The sequence below is a fragment of the Stomoxys calcitrans genome, chromosome 4 (genome assembly GCF_963082655.1).
Source record: "Stomoxys calcitrans chromosome 4, idStoCalc2.1, whole genome shotgun sequence".
Taxonomy (NCBI): Eukaryota; Metazoa; Arthropoda; class Insecta; order Diptera; family Muscidae; genus Stomoxys; species Stomoxys calcitrans.
In genome coordinates, this window is record NC_081555.1 from 3,461,539 (window position 1) to 3,485,000 (window position 23,462).

At 34.2% G+C, this 23,462-nt stretch overlaps 2 protein-coding genes across 8 annotated transcripts in view; both read right to left on the bottom strand.

Annotated features, from left to right (window-relative positions):
* Positions 1-1,161: 1,161 nt before the first annotated feature.
* LOC106093327 (uncharacterized) lies at positions 1,162-3,610 on the bottom strand. The gene has a single exon (XM_013260374.2). It carries the CDS (start codon positions 3,094-3,096, stop codon positions 2,647-2,649), a length of 450 nt encoding a protein of 149 aa, XP_013115828.1. The 5' UTR covers positions 3,097-3,610; the 3' UTR covers positions 1,162-2,646.
* An 11,828-nt stretch (positions 3,611-15,438) lies between these two features.
* The window catches only part of LOC106093130 (serine-rich adhesin for platelets), a 74,759-nt gene continuing 66,735 nt past the window's right edge, over positions 15,439-23,462 (bottom strand). For 5 of the 7 annotated variants that reach the window (XM_013260160.2, XM_013260150.2, XM_013260143.2 and 2 more), the window contains 2 exons: positions 22,306-22,396; positions 15,439-22,220 (listed from right to left, as the gene is read on the bottom strand). In XM_013260160.2, the coding sequence (XP_013115614.2) occupies positions 22,152-22,220; positions 22,306-22,396 (160 nt within the window). In that variant the 3' untranslated portion in view covers positions 15,439-22,151. Of the gene's footprint in view, positions 22,221-22,305; positions 22,397-23,462 lie in introns of those variants that run through there. The other 2 variants (XR_001222303.2, XM_013260172.2) reach the window with 2 other exon arrangements.

The following is a 23,462-nucleotide window of genomic DNA, read 5'->3' on the forward strand; positions in this document are numbered from 1 at the left end:
GGCGATATATATATATGAGAACTATATCTAAATCTCATCCGATTTCTATGAAATTCACCAGTGAGAATCCCGAGAGTCATTAGAAAATCCTTCCTGCCGAATTTTGGAGAGAATCGGTTAAAAAACGACCATTTTATTGCATTATAACAGCAAATCGGACGAACATAGATGTGGAAGCTATATCTAAATCTGAACCGATTTTTTCAATTTCAATAGGCTTCGTCTCTAGGCCGAAAAACATGCCTGTATCAAATTTGAAGACAATTGGATGAAAACTGCGACCTGTGCTTTGTACACAAATTAACATGGACAGACGAACAGACAGACAGACGGAGAGACATAAAGACGGACATAGCTAAATCGAATCATAAAGTGATTCTGAGTCGATCGGTATACTTATCAATGGGTGTATCTCTCTTCCTTTTGGGTATTACAACCATATGCACAAGTTATAATACCCTGTACCACAGTAGTGGTGTAGGGTTGAAAAATTACAAGAATTGTTTTAATTACAAATATGTGTGTTTTTTTATTAAAAATAAATGTTGTTGTAATTTATAAAAATAAATAACTACAAACAAAAATACTATTTGTTAACACAAATATTAAAAAAAACGATTTAAAAAAATTTAATTTTGTTGAATTTTGATGTTTATGTTCTTTTTGAAATAAAAATATTTTTGAAATTAAATTAATTGAAAAAATATATTATTTAAAAATATACTTTTTTTAAACTTCATAAATCAAAGTTTAACTAAAAAAAAAATCATAAAAAATTCAAATTTTTCCATTTAATTTAAAATGTAAAAGAAATAAAAAGTGTTTTTATTTAAGAATAAATAAAGACTTAAAACTACATTTTTATATGCGTTTTTATTTGAAATTATTTTTGTTTTTTAATTACATTTTTTATTTTGATTTCATAAACGCAATAATAGTAAAAAGTTATGCAACTCTTAATTTTTATCAAAAAAAAAAAAAAATAATAATAATAATAATACAGCACATAGTTTCGTATGCCCTTGTTTATTTGGAAATTTTTTAAATAAACTTGCTTCACAATTTGTATTTCCTTTTTTTAATTCATAAGACCATATTCGTAATACCACTATGTTTCTCAATTAAAAGCTTTTTATAGAAATAAAAAAAAATGATTCAATATTTAGTTTAACATTTTTTATTGCATAATTTTACACGTAAACAAAAAATATATTCCTCAAATTTGTACAACTATTTTCAACCATTACATTTGCCAAAAAATTTTTGGTGAAAAAAAAAAAAATTTTTGTTTTTATAAAATTTATAAAATTTCATTTTGAGTCAACCTCACAGAAAACATTCAATGTTCTGCTTCATTTCATTTCTTTCGCTACCCTACTCAGACTGGTACCAAATGGCATTTCCCAAATGCATGTGCACTGCAAATTCTATGACTAACTCAAGCATTTTGTTTTGTTTGCTATTCGTTAATATTCTTCTAGTATAGAAGAGCAACAACAAATGTGAGTTAATTCAAAAAATCTATAAAATACTAGGGCAACATGCCAACAAAATATTTATTACACACATACCATCCAATAACGCCTGCCATAGGTTTCAGGGCCACCCCTCAGCGTTGTTAACACATGCAATGTGGTCTTTTTTACAATATTTTCCTTTTGGCAAAAACTGCAAAATCTGCACTCAGCAGCGATAAATTTGCATAAGTTTGTGTCCATGATAAGTAAATCCTTATACTGTCCTCGTTGTGCATGGGAAGCCTTAGACCCACTGTTAGGTAATGGTGGTGAAGCGCCATATAATAAAAAAAAGCAGCTATCTACGCGCCATGACAAAGCCATTGTACGACCTTGACCAGGTTTTTTCTTGATAGTTTTTTTGTGATTGTATTTTTGGTCTGCTAGAATAACAAACTACTAAACTTCCTGGCATGGTGTGGGTGGGTGTGTTTGAAGGGCAACCAGCAGCCACTGGGTGTGTGTGTGTGTGCATGTGTGTATTTAAACACGTTTGCTTGGCTTATCCTGGTGCACTTTTACTGCTACGCCTTATAAAGGAGAGACGCTTTCTTCTACGGGCATTCCTTAGCTGACCATAGGTTTTTTCGGGGGATTTTTTTGCTGCCTCAACCGTTGGGATAGTTGGTTTCACCAATTGCTTGTGTTCGGAGGTACTTAGACTGGAGGTCTCTGATTCCACTTTGTAGAGTTCCACCGTTGATGTGGAATTCAATAGGTGCAGGCTCATAGCATTATTTTCGTTGTGATGATGGTGTTGGTGGTGGATATGGAAGTTGGCCAATTTCTTGTGACACTTGGCCAAGGGGGCCGCGAGGCGATGGCCAAATTGCGCCACCAAAGTCGGCGCAAGAGTACTGACACCTTTTCTTCCACCTGCCGCAGCAGAGTACCTGCTGGGCAGCAACTCTTGGCACGAGTCCGTCGTCTTAGCTGTAGGTGTTGTAGTAGAGGCAGTTGCTGCTTTCCTGAGACCATTCGGCCTGTCCGTATGGCCTTCGCCCTGAGGTGTTGACTCGAAGCCAGGGCTGATGCAACTTCCTTTACATATTGTTTCGTTTTCTGCTTTACTCTCCTTCTGCTGACAATAATTACTACTATTTTCTTCCCCTTGCGTGAGGCTGGCCTTTCAAGACCGTTTGGCCGAATCCTTGCGAAAGGATTTCCGCAATTTCTCCACCAAACGCAAATGGAACTTGGTCATATCGGGTTGGGCATTGTCTGCACTGTCATGGGAGGCGTTCTTCGGTGGGCTATTGGAGGCCTGACAAAAGGAACGTGTGGGCGATAGAGCACCGGATGTGGAGCACTGCGAGGCTCGGGAAGCATTGCGTGGAAAGGTTTTCTGGCTTTGGCAGCGTTGCATTTGCATGCGTTGTGTATGACTGGGGGAGGAGGCAAAACTTTCCGACTTCAAGCGTTGACGGCGCACATTTTGAACACCCATGGCCGAAGCCACTGACGGAGTTCCGGCCGGGCCACTGGCCGAGGTGGAGCTATTCGAGCACTCTGAAGTTTTGCGCGAACGATCCTTATAGATATCGTAATTGTTTTTCATCACCGGCATCATGAAAGCCATCTTGTATCTTTTATTTAAATGTAATCCAAAAATAAAGTGAACTAGCTTTTTTTATCCAAAAAATCTCTGTATAAACAGGAACTCCGTTTTCTCTTCAATCTGCAAAGGCACTTTTTGTATGGGAGGAAGATTTCAACCACTTTTTTTCTTAAGGTACGTCTGCTGTTGTTCGTTCAAACACTCAGCGGAATTGTGACTCTTTGTTGCTGGGGGTGAAGTTATTCCAGAAAGTTCTCAACTCAATGCCGCAGTTCAACTAACTCCGTAGAATTTTTGTTTATATTCACTTTAGTCTTCTTAGTATCTTTGTCTTTTCAAAATTTACAATGCACTCTTGTCTATTTACTTTATTTTCTGTTTGGCGGTTTAGTATTTCTTTGTTTTGTAACCAGAAGTATTTTACTCGCGTTACTCTTTTTTTTATTTGTAGTTGGTTCTTGGGTTCTTTGTTTTGCTCGGTATCTTCTACCTGTGGCGTTGTTGACCGTTAAATAGTTCAACTACGAATGAATCTCGCACCGTGGTTGCGGTCTCGTTTTATAACGTTCAAATTTGCAGGCAGAGATAATAAAGAGCGGGAGAGAAAGAGTAAGCAACTACAAAAAGAGAGCTATTACAATGGAGAGATGTGTTGGCTTTGAGTAGGGGAAGTGAGCGCATGCATGTGTTTTTCTTTTTTATACCCAACACCACTACTGTTGTACAGGGTTTTAGCACTGAGTGCATTTGTTTGTAACAACCAGATGGAAGAGGGATAGACCCATTAGTATAAGTATACCGGTCTACTCAGAATCACTTTCTGATTCGATTTAGATATGTTCGTCTGTCTGTTCATAATAATTTGTGTACCAAGTACAGTTCACAATTTTCATTCGATCGTCTTTAAACTTGGCATAGACATCTTTTTGGCCTAGATGAAGCCTATTGAAATTAAAGAAAGAAGATTTGGATATAGCAGCCTGATACGTTCGTCCGATTTGGACTAGTATTGCGAAAATGTGGTTATTTAATAACCGATTCTCTCGAAATTGAACACGAAGGATTCTCTTATGACTCTCGTCATTATTGGGGTATTTCATACAAATCGGTTCATATTTGAATATACCTCCCATATATATGTATCGCCCGATTTCCACTTTTAGAGTCATTGCAAGTGCATTTATAAACCAGTCTTCTTCAAATTTTGCACAACGCTTTCCTCTATGACTAATACAATGTCTAAGGAGTTTGATAGAAGTCGATTCAGATTTAGATATAGATCCCATATATATATTTGTCCGATTTTGGGTATTATTGCAATAATGTGGTAATTTGTAGAACGAGCATTTGGCACAACTGTTTTTTTTATGATTCTAGAGGTTGATGTTGGATTTCATAGAAATCGGTTTAGATTGAGATATAGCTCCCGTATACCTTTGTCAGCGCATTTATCAACCGATGTTCTCAAAATTTTCTTCTTCTGTAACTTATATTATGTGTTTAGACTTTGGTCGATATCGGTTCATGTAGTGGTTGTTGCTGTAGTCACATTTTCATGTAGAGGTGGCGATACTCGTCAAGCTCTTAAAGGCGCCTATAACCCCCTTGTCATATCGAACATCAAAGGCACTCAGCATTTGTGCAAGAGCCGGTGCCGACCGGCCTCTCACTGATACTCTCCGCTCGATACCGCTGCTTGTCCGCGACTTCCGTTACAGCTACTACGTTTGGAGTATTCCACTATCCGCCACCTATGGAAGCCCGGAGTAGCTCGCTGCTAAGCTTCTCGTGAAAACAATGAACACTACATAGATGAGACCTCAATGTTCCAGCCTGTCCCGTGCCGGGGATATCGGATCATATTTAGATATAGTTCCCATATATATGTTCATCCGATTTCGATTATTATTGCAAAAAATTAAATGTTTTAGTCGATACTCATGAAGATTGGAACCTATTATTCTTATGATTATAACTACTCTCATTTAAAGTGATTTTTTATCAAAATCGGTTCAGAGTTAGATATGGCTTCCACATATATGCATTGCCTGATTTATATTGGTAGACCTATAGTTATTCCAATTGTGCACATATTTTCTCGACATTTGGTACTGAATGTTTTAGCACCCATTTGAACTCCTTTGCCGTAGTCTAACACAGGCGGTTAAGCATTAGATATGGCATCCATATAATGACATCCCTCAAATAACACTTTTATTGAAGGTGTAGGGTGTTTTAAGGTCGGCGCCGGCCGAATTTTGCCCTTCCGTACTTGTTTCTTTTGGAAATGAGTGAGTGGTAACACATTTCAATTGGGGAAATGAGCGTTAAAATATGGAGAATGCCGGAATAGGATTGCCAAGACTAGTATAAGAAATGACCAAGCAGAGAAAATATTAAAATCATTCATTTTGGATATTGGGTTTTTTTGTCAAATATATTTAAGATCGATTGGTTTTGTGAATTTATTCTAAAAACCAATTGATAGGCGCAATAGTTTCGATTAATCCACTTTTCTGAATTAAGTGATCATAAAATGCAAAGAAAATAATTTTCTTTGCAATAAAGAAATCGTTTTTAAAAAATGATAAATTTTTATCAAAAGAAACAAACTTGATGCGTTTTTATACCCATCACCATAGGATGTGGGTATACTAATCTAGTCATTCAGTTTTCAACACCTCGAAATATTCGTTTAAGACCCCATAATGTATATATAGTCTTGATCCTCTCGACGTTTTGAATCGATCTAGTAATGTCCATTCGTCCCTCCGCCTGTCGAAATGACGATGGAGGTGGAACGCGTAAAGGTAGCCGCTTGAAATTTTGCACAGACACTTAATACTGATGTAGGTCGTTGGTGATTTCAAATGGACCATATCGGTTCAGATTTAGATATAGCTCCCATATAAACCGATCTCCCGATTTGATTTCTTGAGGCCCTGAAGCCGCAAATTTTGTGCGATTTGTCTGAAATTTTGCACATAGTGTTGTGTTAAGACTTCCAACAACTGTGCTAACAATGGTCTAAATCGGTCTATAACCTGATGTAGCTTCCATATCAACCGATCTCCCGATTTGACTTCTTGAGTCCCTAGGGCCGCAATTTTTGTCCGATTTGGCTGAAATTTTGCATGTAATGTTCTGTTTTTATTACCGACAACTATGATAAGTACGGTCCAAATCGGTCTATAACCTGATATAGCTCCCATATAAACCGATCTCCCGATTTGATTCTTGAGCCCCTAGGAGTCGCAAGTTTGTCCGATTTTGATTAAAATTTGCACAAAGTGTTCTGTTATAAATTCCAACAACTGTGCTAAGTACGGTTCAGATCGGTCTCTAACCTGATATAGCTCCCATTTAAACCGATCTCCCGATTTGACTTTTTTAACATCTGGAAGATCGACTTGGCTAAAATTTTTAACATTATGTTTTGTTATGGCTTCCAACAACAGTATCAAGAATGGTCCAAATCGGCTATAACATTGTATAACCCCATATAAAACGTTCGCTCGATTATCCTTGTTCGGTCCCAGAAGCTTTAATATTTACTGGTTTAACAGAAGTTTGGTATGTAGAACAAAATTTTGCCCTTGGTGGATTTCAAAGATTCGACCCGGCCGAACTTAGCACGCTTTATTTTGTTAAGTATTAAGTTTGGCCGGAATGAACTTTGGATACACACCACATATATTAACCAAATTACATAAAACACGTTGAAAAAGGCACCATTTATGAACCCATAATAGATATATCAAAATATGGGCCTATCTGGATCATATTCGGTACAGACATCAAGTGGTTCAATACAACTCACTGTTCCAAATTTCAGCGAAATCGTGAAACATATGGAGAGGCCAAACACAACTCCTTGTACAAAATTTCAGTTAAATCATATAATAAATAAATCATTTCAATTGAGAAATCACCCTTTCGGGGAGTTGCCAGTACCCAAATATGGTTCAATCTAAACCATACTCGCTACGGATGTCGGGAATCTTAACACAACTTAATGTGCCAGAGTTCAGCAAAATCGAGTAATAAATGCGCTTTTTATTGGCCCAAGGTCTTAAATCGGGAACTCGGCATAAATGGCGTAGTCACGGTCAACATTTGAATGAAATAATCTTCACACATTTAATTATACGGACCGTATCATTGATTGAAATGAAGATTTCATCCATTTTTCTGAATTGTATGTGTTTTTTTTTGAAAAACTTTCCTAAGGCTCTTAAAAATCACCCCTTATACACCATAGGGGCTCAGTTCAATATTTCGATGTGTTAAAAACGGTATGACTAAATAAGTGTGTGAGAATAAAAGAATAGGCAAACCTTATATTAGGTGAACTCGCAGTAAACAAATGGAGATGTACAGAAATTTTCCACAATTTAAGAAATTCAATCTCCAATACAACTATTTGGCAACCCTATTCACTGACTCGAATATTGACTCAATGTTAAATTACCGGTACTCTATGGTAGGCTTTATAAAATGCATTGCCATCTCTGTACTCTGAGTTACACTTATCCAAAGAGTGAAAATAAAAGGGAGAGCACATTATAATAACCACTCACAAGAGGCTTATTTTTAGATACTTTGTATTTGCTCTGTGCATTAAATGATTTAACATGAGTGCACACCAACACCATGAAACACATGAAATGCATAAATATATCGTATCTTTTTGATATTTTGGAAATTACTCATGACAGTTAAAAGGCAGAGATTGACTGCGTGACTAAACGCCACGAGACCGGCAGGATAAGATAACTGCTATAAGTATTTAACAGTTTTTGCATGTTTAGTCTATGGCTACGAAAGTTTGTGTAGCTAATTTGTATTTGTGGCGCATTTGAAATGTACACAAACTGCATGCAATCATCCAATCAATCAATCAGTCATTAGTGTGAAGCGACGAATGTCACGCATGGCAATTTTTTTGTATGTGAATTTTTTTTTGGTTGTTTTTTTTTTCGTTTTTGGTATAGGAAAACATGTTTTTATTTACGTTTGAGTACATTTTGTGGTCGAATGAACATTTTTTGGGTTAAGCACTTGAATTCTAAAAATTAAAGGCGTGGTTTGTAGAAGGAAGAATGAGATTTTTCGAAATATTTCGGTAGTGGGAAAATTATAGTATGGTTGTAAAAAGCAAAGACCAAAATTCGTCATTTAAATTTAAAAAAAAAAATTAGGAAACTTGTTTGTGCAGGACTCTTGCTGAACATCGTATGCATACTCTTTGCTGAAAAGAGTATGCAGGGGAAAATGAAACCGTTTCGCTTGATGGTGGGAAACTGGGAACTGATTTTATTATTGCTTTGAAACAAACCTAAACACCTAATACATACACAGAAAATAAATAAAAATCGCTTTCAATCATAAAATTAATTGATCCAAAAATTTTTAAATTGAAAATGTTTATTAAAAAAATTTCAATTAGAAAAAATTGCATATAGAATTGAAAAATTATTGAAAATTTTTGAAAATTACAATTAATTTTTTAATTGATCCAGTAAAAAAATAATTGAAATTTTATTATTAAAAGATCAATTAAAAATTTGATTTAATATATGTAAATGTTTTATGAAAATTGTTGCGGAGAGAGCGATGTATAAGGTGCACCCTCGGTTTCAATGCAGTGTGGTTAAAAACTAAACGCAATGAGATAATTGGGCCCTATTAATGTGGCTTTGGACGTTCAAAGGTATTTCAAGCCATGTATGAGTTAGGAATCCATGCAAAATTGACAAGACTCTGCAGGATGGCACTTGCTGATACACGAACGAAAAATTATGGAATCAATTAATTTTTTAATTGAAAATGACAAAAATTTTAATCACGATCGTAATTGAAAAAAAGTTCAGATTCAATTAAAAAAACTATTGAATCAATTGCTTTTTTAATTGAAAATTGCCTATATATCAATCTCGGCCGGGTAGAATCTTGGGAATCCACCACCATGGACTCAGCTAAAATATGTGAGCTATATGTAGTTACAAACCGAATTGGACCAAATTTGACACAGCTTACAGGGGCTCAGTAAGTCAAATCGGGAGATCGGTTTATATGGGAGCTATATCAGGTTATAGACCGATTTGGACGGTACTTGGCTCCGTTATTTAGAGTCATAACAGAATAATACATGCAAAACTTCAGCCAAATCGGATGAAAATTGAGGCTGCCAGGGGCTTAAGAAGTCAAATCAGGAGATCGGTTTATATGGGAGCTATATCAGGTTCTTGGCTGATTTGGACCATACTTGGCACAGTTGTTGAGAGTCATAATAGAACACTATGTGTAAAGTTTCAGTCAAATCGGATAAAAATCGCGGCTTGTAAGGGCTCAAGAAAATTAAATCGAGATATCGGTTTTTATGGGAGCTTTATCATGCTCTTGGCAGATTTGAACCGTACTTGGCACACTTGTTGGGAGTCATAACAGAACAACATGTAAAAATTTCAAATCGGATGAAAGTTGCGTTTTCCAGGGGCTCAGGAAGTCAAATCGGGAGATCGGTTTATATGGGAGCTTTATCCAAATCTAAACCGATATGGCCCCTTTTGCAATCTCCAAGGACCTACATCAAGCTCGACCGCTATCGTGATTTCGACAGACGTACGGACATGGCTAGTTCGAATCTGAATGTCAAGACGATGAAGAATATATACACTTTATGGTGTCTTGGACGAATATTTCGTGATGTTACAAACGGAATGACTAGATTAGTATACCCTCATCCCATGGTGGTAGGTTTAAAAAGATGCGGATTCAATTAAAACATGGTTGATTCAATTAATTTTTTTAATTGAAAACATTTTTATTTTCAATTACATTTTTATACCCTCCACCATAGGATGGGGAGTATACTAATTTCGTCATTCTGTTTGTAACTACTCGAAATATTCGGTGAGACCCCATAAAGTATATATATTCTTGATCGTCGTGGCATTTTATGTCGATCTAGCCATGTTCGTCCGTTTGTCCGTCCGTCTGTCTGTCGAAAGTACGCTAACTTCCGAAGGAGTAAAGCTACCCGCTAGAAATTTTGCACAAATACTTCTTATTAGTGTAGATCGGTTGGTATTGTAAATGGGCCATATCGGTCCTTGTTTTGATATAGCTGCCATATGAATCGATCTTGGGTCTTGACTTCTTGACCCTCTAGAGTGCGCAATTCTTATCCGATTGGAATGAAATTTTGCACGACGTGTTTTGTTATGATATCCAACAACTGTGCCAAGTATGGTTCAAATCGGTCCAAAACCTGATATAGCTGTCATATAAACCGATCTTGGGTCTTCACTTCTTGAGCCTCTAGAGGGCGCAATTCTTATCCGATTTGAATGAATTTTGGCACGTAGTATTTTGTTATGACATCCAACAACTGTGCCAAGTATGGTTCAAACCGGTTCATAACCGGATATAGCTGTCATATAAACAGATATGGGGACTTGACTTCTTGAGCTTCTAGAGGGCGCCATTCCTATCCGATTTGGCTGAAATTTTGCATGACGTATTTTATTCTTACTTTCAACAACTGTGCCTAGTATGGTTGAAATCGGTTCATAACCATATAAACCGATCTGGAATCTTGACTTCTTGAGCCTCTATAGGTCGCAATTGTTATCCGATTTGCCTGAAATTTTGTACGACGGATTCTCTCATGACCATCAACATACGTGTTTATTATGGTCTGAATCGGTCAATAGCCCGATACAGCTCCCTCATAAATCGATCTCACTATTTTACTTCTTGAGCCCCCAAAGGGCGAATTCTTATTCGAATTGGCTGATATTTTACACAGGTCTCCAACATAATTAATTGTGGTCCAAACCGGACCATATCTTGATATCGCTCTAATAGCAGAGCAAATCTTTTCTTATATCCTGTTTTGCCTAAGAAGAAATGCAGATGGCGTTAATTTACAATCTTCTAGAGTATATCTTTAGTTTTTTCTTTCCAACTTCCTTTTTTTAATTATATTTTTGTTTTCCTCTCTACTTCTACGTCTTTATTGCCATCTTGTTTTCATTGCAATCAGCCATATGATGCCGTGTATGCGGCATTCCAATCATTCACTTTTTTGTTCTATTGTTATGGGAATTCACTTGCAATGGTTGGATGGTGTTCCCCACTCGTGATTTTTTGGCAATTTAATGACATTCTTCTGACGTCTATATTTTGACATTTTTTGTTGACAAACTTTGGGTTTTTTATAGAAATAGTGTAAACAACACTTACATTAAACTTTAAATAGGTCTTCATGCCATTAGATAATGAAAGTAATGTCATAATAACTGCTCTTTCATTAACGGAAATAGATTACATCACTCAATTTCATTCATTGAAAGCACTTAATTAATCTTGCCATTATGGTTGATATTAAATGTCCTTTTACATAAAATAGCCCATTGTGCACTCAGATACTTTATATCGTCATATTGATGAATGTGAACGTAAGGGCAGGTTGATTTTTTTATTTAAATCGTATAGTAAAATTTTGAACTACTTCAAATTCTAAGAAAATACTCCGAAGAATCCATGTATCTAAAATAAAAGTCTTTCAATCTTATTGAGATTCCATTGCAGGATATTGTCCGGCTTTAAAACATTGTTTAATGTTTTCTATTCAAAGAATAGCATAGCAAAAAACATTTTAAGTCAACAAAAGTGACAAAGCAAAGCTGACTTTTAAATGTTTTTTGCTATGATATTCTTTGAATAGAAAGTATTAAACAATGGTTTAAAGCCGGACAATATCCTGCAATGGAATCTCAATGAGATTTAAGACCAAAACAAGTAAGAGCGTGCTATGTTTGGCGGGGCCGTATCTTATATACCCTCCACCATGGATAGCATTTGTCGAGTTCTTTGCGTGGTATCTTTTTTTAGGCAAACAAAAAAACACCTCATGCAAAATTTCAGCAAAATCGGGTGAGAATTGCGCCCTCTAGCGGCTCAAGAAGTCAAGACCCATGATCGGTTTATATGGCAGCTATATCAAAACATAGACCAATTTGGCCCATTTACAATCCCAATCGATCTTTGCAAAATTTCAAGCGCCTAGCTTTAATCCTTCGAAAGTAAATTTGTATACCCACAACCGTTTGTAACACTTCGAATATTCGTCTAAACCCCATAAAGTATATATTCTTGATAGTCTTGATGTTCTGAGTCGACCTAGCCATGCCCGTCCGTCCGTCTGTCGAAATCGAACGCATAAAGCTATCCGCTTGAAATTTTGCACAGATGCTTACTATTAATGTAGGTCGTTGGGGATTGCAGGATTGCATAAGGGCCATATCGGTTCAGATTTAGATATAGCTTCCATATAAACCGATCTGCCGATTTGATTTCTTGAGCCGCATTTCTTGTCCGATTTGACTGAAATGTTGCATGTAGTCTTCTGTTTTGATTTACAACAACTGTGCTAAGTATAACCCATATAATAACCTGTTATAGCTAACATATAAACCGATCTGCCGATTTGACTTCTTGAGCTCCTGGAAGCTACAATTTTTGTCACATTTGGGTGAAATTTTGCATATAGTGTTCGGTTATGACTTACAACAACCGTGCCGAGTACGGCACAAGTTTGTCTATAACCTGATATAGCTCCTATATAAACCGATCTCCTGATTAGACTTCTTGAGTCCTTACAAGCCGCAAGTTGTTCTGATTTGGCTGCAATTTTGCACGTGGTGATCTGTTACGATTTCCAACAACTGTGCCGAGTACGGTCCAAATCAGTCCATAACCTGATATAGCTCCCATATGAGCCGGTCTCTCGATCATCCTTGTTCGGTTCCTAAAAGCTTTAATTGTTTTTTTTTAACAACGCTAACTTTCGAAGGAATAAAGCTAGACAGTTGAAATTTTGCACAAATTCTTCTTATTATTGTAAATTGGTTGGAATTGTAAATGGGACATATCGGTTCATGTTTTCATAAAGCTGCCATATAAATCGATCTCTCGATTAGACTTCTTGAGCTTCTAGAGGGCGAAATTCTTATCCAATTAGTCTGAAATTTAGCATGAGCTGTGTTGTTATGACTTCCAATCGCTGTCCTATGTATGGTTTAAATCGTTTCATATCCTGGGATAGCTGCCATACAAACCGATCTGGGATCTTGACTTCTTGAACTTCTAGAGGGTGCAATTATTATCCGATTTGACAGAAATTTTGCGTAAAGTGTTTTGATTTGTATGTTTTAAATCGGTCCAAGTATGTTTTAAATAGGTCCATAACCTTATATAGCTGCCATATAAACCGATCTGGGATCTTGACTTGTTGAGCTTAAAGATGGCGCAATTCTTATCCGATTTGGCTGAAACTATGTACAACGGCTTCTCCCATGACCTTACGTGTTACATATGTCCTGAATCGGTGTATAGCCTGATATAGCTTTCATTTAACGCGATCTCCAGATTTTACTTCTTGAGCCCCTAAAGGGCGCAATTCCTTTCTGAATTGGCTGAAATTTTATACAATCGAATCGGACCATATTTTGATAAAGCTCCAATAGCGTAGCAATTCTGTTCATTTTCCTTTGTTTGCTTAAAAAGATATACTGGGCAAAGAACTCGACAAATGCGATCCATGGCGGAGGGTATAAAAGATTCGGCTCCGCCGATCTTAGAACGCTTTTAGTTGTTGGAGTTAATGTTACACCGAGATAGCAATACTAATTTACAGTTTCTATGTTCTGGTTTATATAGGTTCATTTCACATTTCTTTCTATTCGGCCTCCATTTCGAAATATCATTATCTTAGATTTTACTAAATTGCCCATCATGTTCCATTGTTTACAATAAGTTTCGAGTTTCCATATCATAGATTGTAATACACTGATGTTATCCGATACGAAAAGAATAACGTCTGTTTATAATAGTACTCTAATATTCAATTCTTCTTTCATAAGAACTCCGTCCGACCACTCATGATGATTAGGTATATATGATGTATATAATAAAGGAGGCAAATGACATCCTTGACGTACACCTGTGTATGTATTGAAATGGTCAGACTATGTAGATATACCTTGTCAATTATATTAACTTACATCCAATATACCACTAAAACGTGTCTAGGATGTAACTATTAATTGTATTGCTTTGGTGTATTGTATTGCTATTAATTGTATTGTATTGCTATTAATTGTATTGTGGTTGGAAGTTGTAAGTCCTTACTATTTGCATTGCTATTTTATCGTGGATTACTTTGAACTCTATCGTATTTGAACCACTAACATGGCGTTTGGCAATGCTACAAGTATCATTGTAGCGACTTATGGTGCGACACACAAACAATTTGAGGTATTTGAGTTCGCCAACAATAGCCGATTGTAATTTTACGCTTGACCTCCATCCCGAATAACATTCTTTTTAACTATTTTGTTTATCTGTGTCCCATGCGCTTTTCCCCCAAAAGTAAAACTTCTTTTAGGTTTTTTTAATGAAACATTTTCATTTTATTTACTTTTAGTTTTTAGGGATTTCGGTTTATTCGTTCTTTTGTTTTTTTTTGTTGTTTTATTTTTAGAAGGAGGGGAATTACTTGGAAATGTACATAATAAATTCCATTAAATAATGAAAGTGTGCATGAAATTCATTTTGCAATTTTATTGATTTATTTTTGCTTGTTCAATGTTTGTATGTATTTTGTTTTTACTTCTTCATCTTCTTGTTATTTTTTTCAACATATTTATTTAAATGTGTTTTTTTTTTCTATATATGGGGAAGGGATGTATATCCGATACAATATGTTGTAATCAATTAAATAGCATTGTCTGCTGGGGGATTTTTGGTTTTACGTTTTCCGAATGCTTTTTTCCATAATAAGTTTCATAAAGAAAAAAACTTCAAAATCTTTCAAGTATTCGTTAATAATTTTCGAAAAAACTAAAAAAAAATGTGTAACAATTTCGTTTTAATATTTTTGTATGTTTAGTTTATTTCTGGTTGATTTTATGTTTAAAGTAATTGTTGTTTAAAGTTCTTTTTCCAATCTGATGTCTGCTTCGACATCATCATTTGGTTTTGTTTTTGGTTTCTTGTTTTAAATGCAATATTTAACAACACATTATTATTATTATTATTATAATTATTCTTTAGTTTATTTTGTAAATATTTGGTTGTATTATATTTAATTAAATACATTTCATTTTATTACGTTTACATTTCATTCGTTTCATGGCATTTTTGTTTTATTAGGGATTTAATAACAATTTTTTTTATAATTTTAATTTTTTGTTTTTCTTTGTTATCAATTAAATTAAGCTAAAGCTGAAAAAGTGGTTTTACTCATTGTTTTTGTTTTTGTTTTTTTTTTTTTAATATAAATATTTAAATGTTTAGTTTTTTTAAGTAATGTTGTATGAATTCATTTTGTGTGTGTCTGTGTGTGAAGAAAATGTTTTACAAAAATGTCAGACTAAATATACAGTTAGTATAAGTATTAATAGTATTTTCTGTATGTATTTTGAAATTTATTAAGTTTCAAGAGGCATCCAAGGTTTGGGTTTTTATCGAAATTTTCGTTTTTTGTTTAAAAGAAATGAACGGTGTAAAAACTCAAATATAAAAAGATTTTTTTTTTTAAATTATAATAGTCAATTGGACATACATAGTATTTGACAAGAATTATCTGAGAAGCGTTTTTAATACCCCGCAATAATTCATGTGTAAACTGAGAATGTTTCACGGCTTAAGAGCTTTGACTCATAATGAAAATTTATAAAAACCTGTTTCATAGAAAATATCGACACCCAGATAGAGCTGGCAAAATATCGATGTCACTATCGATATTTAATTTTTTGACTGAATAACAAAAATGGGCAATAATTCAAAATACATTGCGCCTACAGAGGGTGCGATCTCCGTCCGATTCGACTAACATTTTGTACAATGATTTCTCTCATTACTTCCAACTGACTTTTTAACCTTGGTTTTATTTGGTCTGTACATTGATATTGCTTTTAAATAAATCGATCTCCAGATTTTTATTTCTCATTTTCGTTTGAAATATAGGTGATGCGAAATTATCGATAGTATCGAAAACTATCGAAAATATCGAACGTTGCGATTATCGATATTTTGTCAGCTCTACTCCCAGAAGCCAAGAAGCAAAGCTTTCGATTGAAGCTTGGGCCAAATGGAAATTTTTAGAAGGGAATATAAAAAAGCCCTTTTTTGGTACTCTACAATGTTAGCTAGAATTTTCCCTTTCGAGTTCCTACAGTAGACCAGAAAGACAAGAAGACTGTATGGCCATTAACGGAAGGCATTTGACCGTTTATAATCCTTTTTTTTTTCTTTAAAAGTCAAGCAGAAGTTCCCATGCCCGATTCCAGTTCTATATAATATATATGGACCATTCTGCGTTAATGGAGAATGTAGGCGTCGTATGAACCACGAGCTGTATGACGACGATAGCATTGTAAACAAGTAAGCATGGGCTAGCGGCTAAGTCGTCGAATTTAAAATTTGTTATGTAGAATTTCGATCAAAATCTGTACATATTGTAGCAGCCATAGAGTAAATCGCAATCAATTCATTAGCAAAGGCCTCAATGCATCTCCCGATTTTCACTTATATGGGAACTATATCTAAAACAGAACAAATTTCGATAAAGTTCATCAGTCATCGGAAGGGTTGTAAGAGAAGCCTTCATAACAAACAAACAAATTACTGAATGATATCATTCAAAATCGGACGAAAATATATATCGGAGCTATATCTAAATCTAAACCGATTTCTATTAAATTCAAAGCTATACCGGGGATCATAAGGTAATCCATTGTGCCAATTTTCGTGCGAATCGGTTAAGAAATGACCAAATTATTACAATACTAGTCCAAATCGTACGAACATATATATGGGAACTATATCCAAATCTGGACTGACATCGAATAAAACACCCCATGCCAAATTTTCTGAAGATCGGACTAAAATTGTGGCTATTATAGCCTTAAAAATCCATATCGGATGAAAGATAAATATGGGAACTATATCTAAATCTGATCCGATTTTATTCAAAATCAATAGTGTTCGTCCTTGGGCCAAAAAAGACACTTAGAATACATGGACAGACCAGCGGACATAGCTAATTTTAATCCGGAAGTGATTCTAAGCCGTTCGGTATACTTGTCAATGGGTCTAGCTGTTCTCCTTCTAAGCATTGCGAACAAATGCACAAAGTTATAATACCCTGTACCACAGTGGTGGTGTAGGGTATAAATATGTGGTCATATATATGTATCGTGTCGGCTACCCTGTATATCTAGTTCATAAGTAATATCCTCCTAGCAAACTTATTTTCCTCTACCCTCATATGGCGCGGTATGCGGTATTGCGTTGTTCCCACAGTATTAGTATAAACGTGTAGAAGTCTGCTAATTTGCACACGAATATTCCAATAAGTGGGCAAACTTCCCACATATCCATGATTGCTGTCCGATTCACGCTTAAGCTCAATGATAAGGGACCTCCTTTTTATAGTCAAGTCCGAACGTCAAAAGAGATTGCTACCGACGCAATACTTTACACTGTTTCTTTAATCCTGTGAAAACTTCTCCCAAGGCCAAAACGAAAAACAAGTAAGTATTTCTTGTTTTTTCTAAGTATTTCTTACTTACGAACCAACCGTAGTTACATAAATGCAGTGTGTTGCTTCCGACCTAAGTCCTTTACTCTTTACTATCTATTTACAACAAAAGTAGAGCTCATTGAGAGCTTTCTTGATTCCTTCTTCGAAGTTTCTTTGACTACTCAATATTTGGTCAACTACTAGCTTCCCCGTTCACTGATTCGGCAGTAAGCTTGGATTACCGGTGCAAGGTTCTGGTTTTGATCCGCACCAGAGGCTTGTATACCGTTCCTCAAAATGTAGTTCTTGATTCCCTCTTTGAAGTTTCTTTGAAAACTCTATATTTGATCAAGTACTAGCTTCCCGTTCACTGATACGGCAGTAAGCTCGGATTACCAGTGCAAGGTTCTAGTATCCCCATCATCAAAATGTAGTTACAGTAAGGAAGCATGGGTATAAAAAGAATCCAACCTCTACGCCTACGCAATGCGGTGCTTCAAAGGAGGGTTTTCAAATGTAAATTACAAATATTCTACATGAATGGTATAACATAGATTCGTTAAGAACCTTATGTTGCCAGCTTTAAATTTTTGAACAAATGTTACACAGATCAAACGTATTCTTTAAATGAAACATAACCAATCGGCCAGTAATATCTCAAATTTACTTCTTCTATGCAATAAGAGGTTAATTTCATACGATTTACAATATGTTATATTGCCACTCTTTATCTTAGACGTAATTGGTTCTATGATGTTGTTAGGAAAATTTGTTTTCTATTCAATAAAAGGTTGTTTTCATATGATTTACAATTTATTATATTGCCACTCTTTATCCTAGACATAATAGATTCTTCTGTGGTCTATGAAGTTGTAAAAAAAATGTTCTGCTTTGACATTTTGAGCTTCTAGAGCTGCAGGGTATTTTAAAAACTCAACTCAAGCAGAAAAATGCATTTGTTTAAATTTAAAGATTATAATTTGAAATATCCTATTAATAATTAAATTTCTTTGATACTTCTCCAACAAATATCTTGTCAGTTAAGCTAGAAAAAATTAAAAAGAATTTAGTTAAGAAAATTGGTATAAGTTGTTCTCTTCCTCTTTTGTTCATTGCTAATGAAAACATTTAAAACCATAAGTATTGTATTATAATAACAAAATTTATCGATTAATTTCAATTTATGTTACTCTTTAGGCTTGTCTTTAGACCGTATTTCTTTTTCTTCTTAATTTTTTATTAAAGTGTATAGTCGAAATTTAAGATGATTTTCTTTTACATTATCTCATATAAATTGTTTAAGTTCAATACATATGTATGTTTCTAGTTTAAAGTTTTATAGTGATTTTCTAGTTGTTGGTTGTTTTAATTTTTCGTTTTTTTTGAATGTCTGCTGCATTTTTGTTTTTCCGTGTGAATGTTTCACTATCTAGAGGCGCATATGAGCATTTCTTAAAGGTTAAATGTTTTGTAACACAAAGACAAGAGTTAATATGAAAATTAGGTGAACAAAGTTAGTGAAAGGATATCAAGGATTATTACAGGGATTTGTGGGTGGTTTGGAATACACTTATAAAAATTATTAAAAATACATATTTAAAGAATTCTGTTAATGTTCATTATTCGTTTTATTTCACATATGCAAGTTAGGGGTTTTATATTTTTTTGTTTTATTTTATTCAGTTACGTTTGAGTTATTTAGGGGGTTAAAAGTCTAATTGTTGTTTATCTTGTGTTTAGCATGTTGTTTTTATGTATTTGGGTATATTTATATATATATATATATGTATATGTTTCATATATAGATGTATGTATATTGTTTCAAATATATTGCTATAGTTTGCATGTTATTAGACCATGTTTTTAGTATTTGTATATATTTTTGTATGTGTATGTGTCTGTTTATGTTATTATGTATTTGTTTACTTTTGTTACATAGTTCCTTTGTTTGTGTGTATGAAAGTTTATGCCGACCTGTAGTAGTTCATGTCTTTCATGTATGTAGAGTTGTGTATGTATATAGTTTAATGTACCATTGTGATGGCAGTTTTGCTTTGTTGTTTACATTTTCCTTTTTTATTTTGTTTATCGTTTTGGGGGAGTCATAACTTTTAACAATTCACTTCATATTTTTGCTGTTTTCAGTTATCGTTTGAACAAAAATCCCTTTTATATTAGAAATTTGATAAATGTTAAAAAAAAAACAATATCTAAAAAAAGTTCCCTGATTCTATATAAACTCGTCTAATTTGTATTCTATAAAAAATAAAGCAACTGACTAACGATTCCAGAAATAAGTCATTAAAATTTTTCATCTAGCAGAGTAAAGCAAAAAAGTTATAATGATTATAAAAAATGCCGACTTTTAAATGCATTTTGCTATACTATTCTGTGAATAGAAAGCATTAAACAATGGTCTAAAGCCGGACAATATACTGCAAGGGAATCAAAATAAAAATGTAATTTCATTTTATTGAAGAACTAAATTTAAGAATACATATATAGTAATTTTCTTTTAATAGTCCATCGCACATATTGTAGAATTTCGGATATAGTCCAAAGAGAATTTCGCTTATACAGTAGTTTCCGCTTATAGTCTATCGCACATATATGTAGGAGAATTTCAAATGTAGTTCAAAAAGTATGCCTCAGTATACAATAAATTTCACACATTTAGTTCGTTGAATAATCCATTTCAAATATGGGCATATTCAGCATATATTCCATTTTTTATTGTAAATGCAAATGCAAATTTAGCCCATGAAAATTCTACAGAAGTTTGCCCCTGTTCCTTATTGGAATGTTCATGGGCAAAATTAGCATTGCCATAAAATTATATTGATTAATTTTAAAAGAGTTTAAGATATAGTCCACAAAGAAAAAACTATGGTTATATCATTAATTGGCAGCACTTGTGTTAGGAAAAGGCGAAAATCCCATTTTTCTAATGTAAGCATCGATCTATGGTGGAGTGTATATAATATTCCCCCCGGCCGAACTTAGTACGCTTTTACTTATTTAACTATAATATTAGTTAAAACTATCGATTGAATTAGAAATTCAGATGGGAAATTGCTGTATTGCTATAAGGCTATTTCAACAACAGTAGTATTTTATTTATGTAAATCAATGTTAAACAAACACATTCGCCTAATTTGCTGTTCCAATTGTTATACTATTATCCGATTGTAAGTTTGACGTAAGGAAAATGTAAAAGAACTATCAATTAAAGGCAAACTGAATTCGTTATAATTTGGTATAAGTATAACACTTTGAAGAAGGTGGTTTTAATGCCTGTGTTTTCCCGATTCATACTATTGGGATGCTAGTTTGTTGTTTTAAATGTTTTCTTTCAAGGAAATAATATGTTATAACTTTGTCTTCTTGGTTTGGCTCGAGGTCATCGAACAATTTACAAGATCGACTGTGCGCTATAAAGGAAAAGTCGATTGTTTTGTTTCAAAATTTAAAACCCCGAGGAAGATCACCGGCGGTGGTCGAAATATCGGTAAAAATTACATATAAAACAATTATATAAAATATCAACACCTATTTTTGTACATTGTTCGATGACCTCGAGCTAAACCAAGAAGACAGAGTTATAAAATTTCATAGGTCAACAATAAAATCACAGAAATAATATGTTCGTAAAGGAAATTAATGGAAGGCTACTTCAAAACCTTTGACCAAAGTGTTATACTGTTACGTTAATAATTATAATTTCAGGGTTTATAGCCTTATAACCATATTTTAAACCACAGCAAATTTTACAGAAGGACAGCATTTACAAAGGCTTAGAAGATTCACTCTTCTTTAGAAATTTTCAATAAACTTTTTCTCAAAATTTCATAATTTATTTCTGGCATCCTATTCAGTTGCTTATTCTAAACAACTTTTCAATAAAAACTAACAACTAAAGTAGATATTTGGTTTAAAAAAAGAAAATTGCCAATTGTTTAGTTTGATTATAGTCTACCAAAGGGGTTACATAGAAGTCATTTAGAAAATTGTTCTACAAAGTTCATAAGAAAACATATCCTATTGAAATTGTTTTGGGGTTTATGTAGATTCATTTGTTAATATTCGCATAACAACAACATTGGCTTAGTTCTATCACGGCACTTAGCTAGTGGCCAGACTTTTTATCATTTGAATAAATACACATAAAACTAGTCTTATAGTGAGAAAACTCTTTGCACCACTACTTAATATAATATTCACATTTGCCCAAAAGTATGCAACGATTTCTAGAAAATATACAAAAATATAAAACAAAGACAAACAAAAAGTAATACCACGACTCTACGTAGATATGTACGCAGTTGATTAAATTTAATTTCCACTAAAAAAAATTTCAATTTTTCTATAGAGGAAACTGGAACATTTTCATTTAGCCTAATTGTTGGTTGATCTCTGTTGCCTTTGGTTTTTAGGTTTTTTTTTGTTTATCTCGGGTAGAGGATAACGACACCACTTACTTCTATTTATCGGGAAATTTCTTATGTCTAGTATTGTGAGCTGGGACATCACGACGGGGAAATTCATCCACCTGCAAACGAAAAGCAAGAAAATGAAAGAGATTAAAGGGAATAATTTTCAAATCATCAAAAGTTTTTTTGGTCTCTTGTATTTACCCTTGAAGAACTACTTTTGGAACGACTAGAACTACGTGTTGGTAAATCCATTTCATCATCTGTGTAACAGCTAAATTCACGTGAAGAGTCACTGAAACGTAGAACAAAAGTTGAGCGAACATTAAAACACCACTTGTCGTTAATGAAGAGTTTGCCATAAGAAGAAAAATGTAGAATTGTCAAAGAAATTAAATGTAAGGAAATTGCATACAATTGTTTGGGTACAATGAAATTGAAGCTTTTACAAAAAAGGGAGGCTTTTCTTTTGTTTTACAATTATATAGAGCGTAGTAGCAAAATTTTGTATGTTGTGATTTGCAGAATTATGTTAATGTGGTTGTTGATTTTGCATAGATGTATGTGGGGTGCACTAGTCGGGAAAATACTTTAATCCAATGAAGAACAGGTAAGGAATTGTTGATAATACGTTTAAGGGCTGTGATATGAAATGTTATAAGCAGTTATTGCTTAAAATTTTGTGACTATGTAACAATTCCTTTTGTTGAAGTTGAATCAGAAGCTTAATCAGATGTTCGCTTGTGATAATGTACAATGTATTCTCGATTTTTGTTTGTCCCTAATAGAAACAAGTAAGAGCGTGCTAAGTTCGGCCGGGCCAAATCTTATATACCCTCCACCATGGATCGCATTTGTCGAGTGCTATGCGCGGTATCTCTTTTTCAGCAAACAAAAAATATTTAATAAGAACCGTTATGCTATTGGAGCTATATCAAGTTATAGTCCGATTCGGACCATAAATTAATGCTGAACATTTAGAAGTCATTTCAGTTCATTCGGATAAGAATTGCGCCTTGTAGGGGCTCAAGAAGTAAAATCAGGAGATAGGTTTATATGGGAGCTGTATCAAGCTATTGATCGATTCAGACCATATTAGACACGTTGTACAAAATTTCTGCCAAATCGGAAGAGAATTGCGCCCTCTATAGGCTCAAGAAGTCAAGATCCCAGATCGGTTTATATGGCGCTATATCAGGTTATGTACCGATTTGCGCTGTACTTAGTACAGTTATTGGATGTATTGGGTTGCCCAAAAAGTAATTGCGGATTTTTTAAAAGCAAGTAAATGCATTTTTAATAAAACTTAGAATAAACTTTAAATAAATATACTTTTTTTACACTTTTTTTCTAAAGCATGC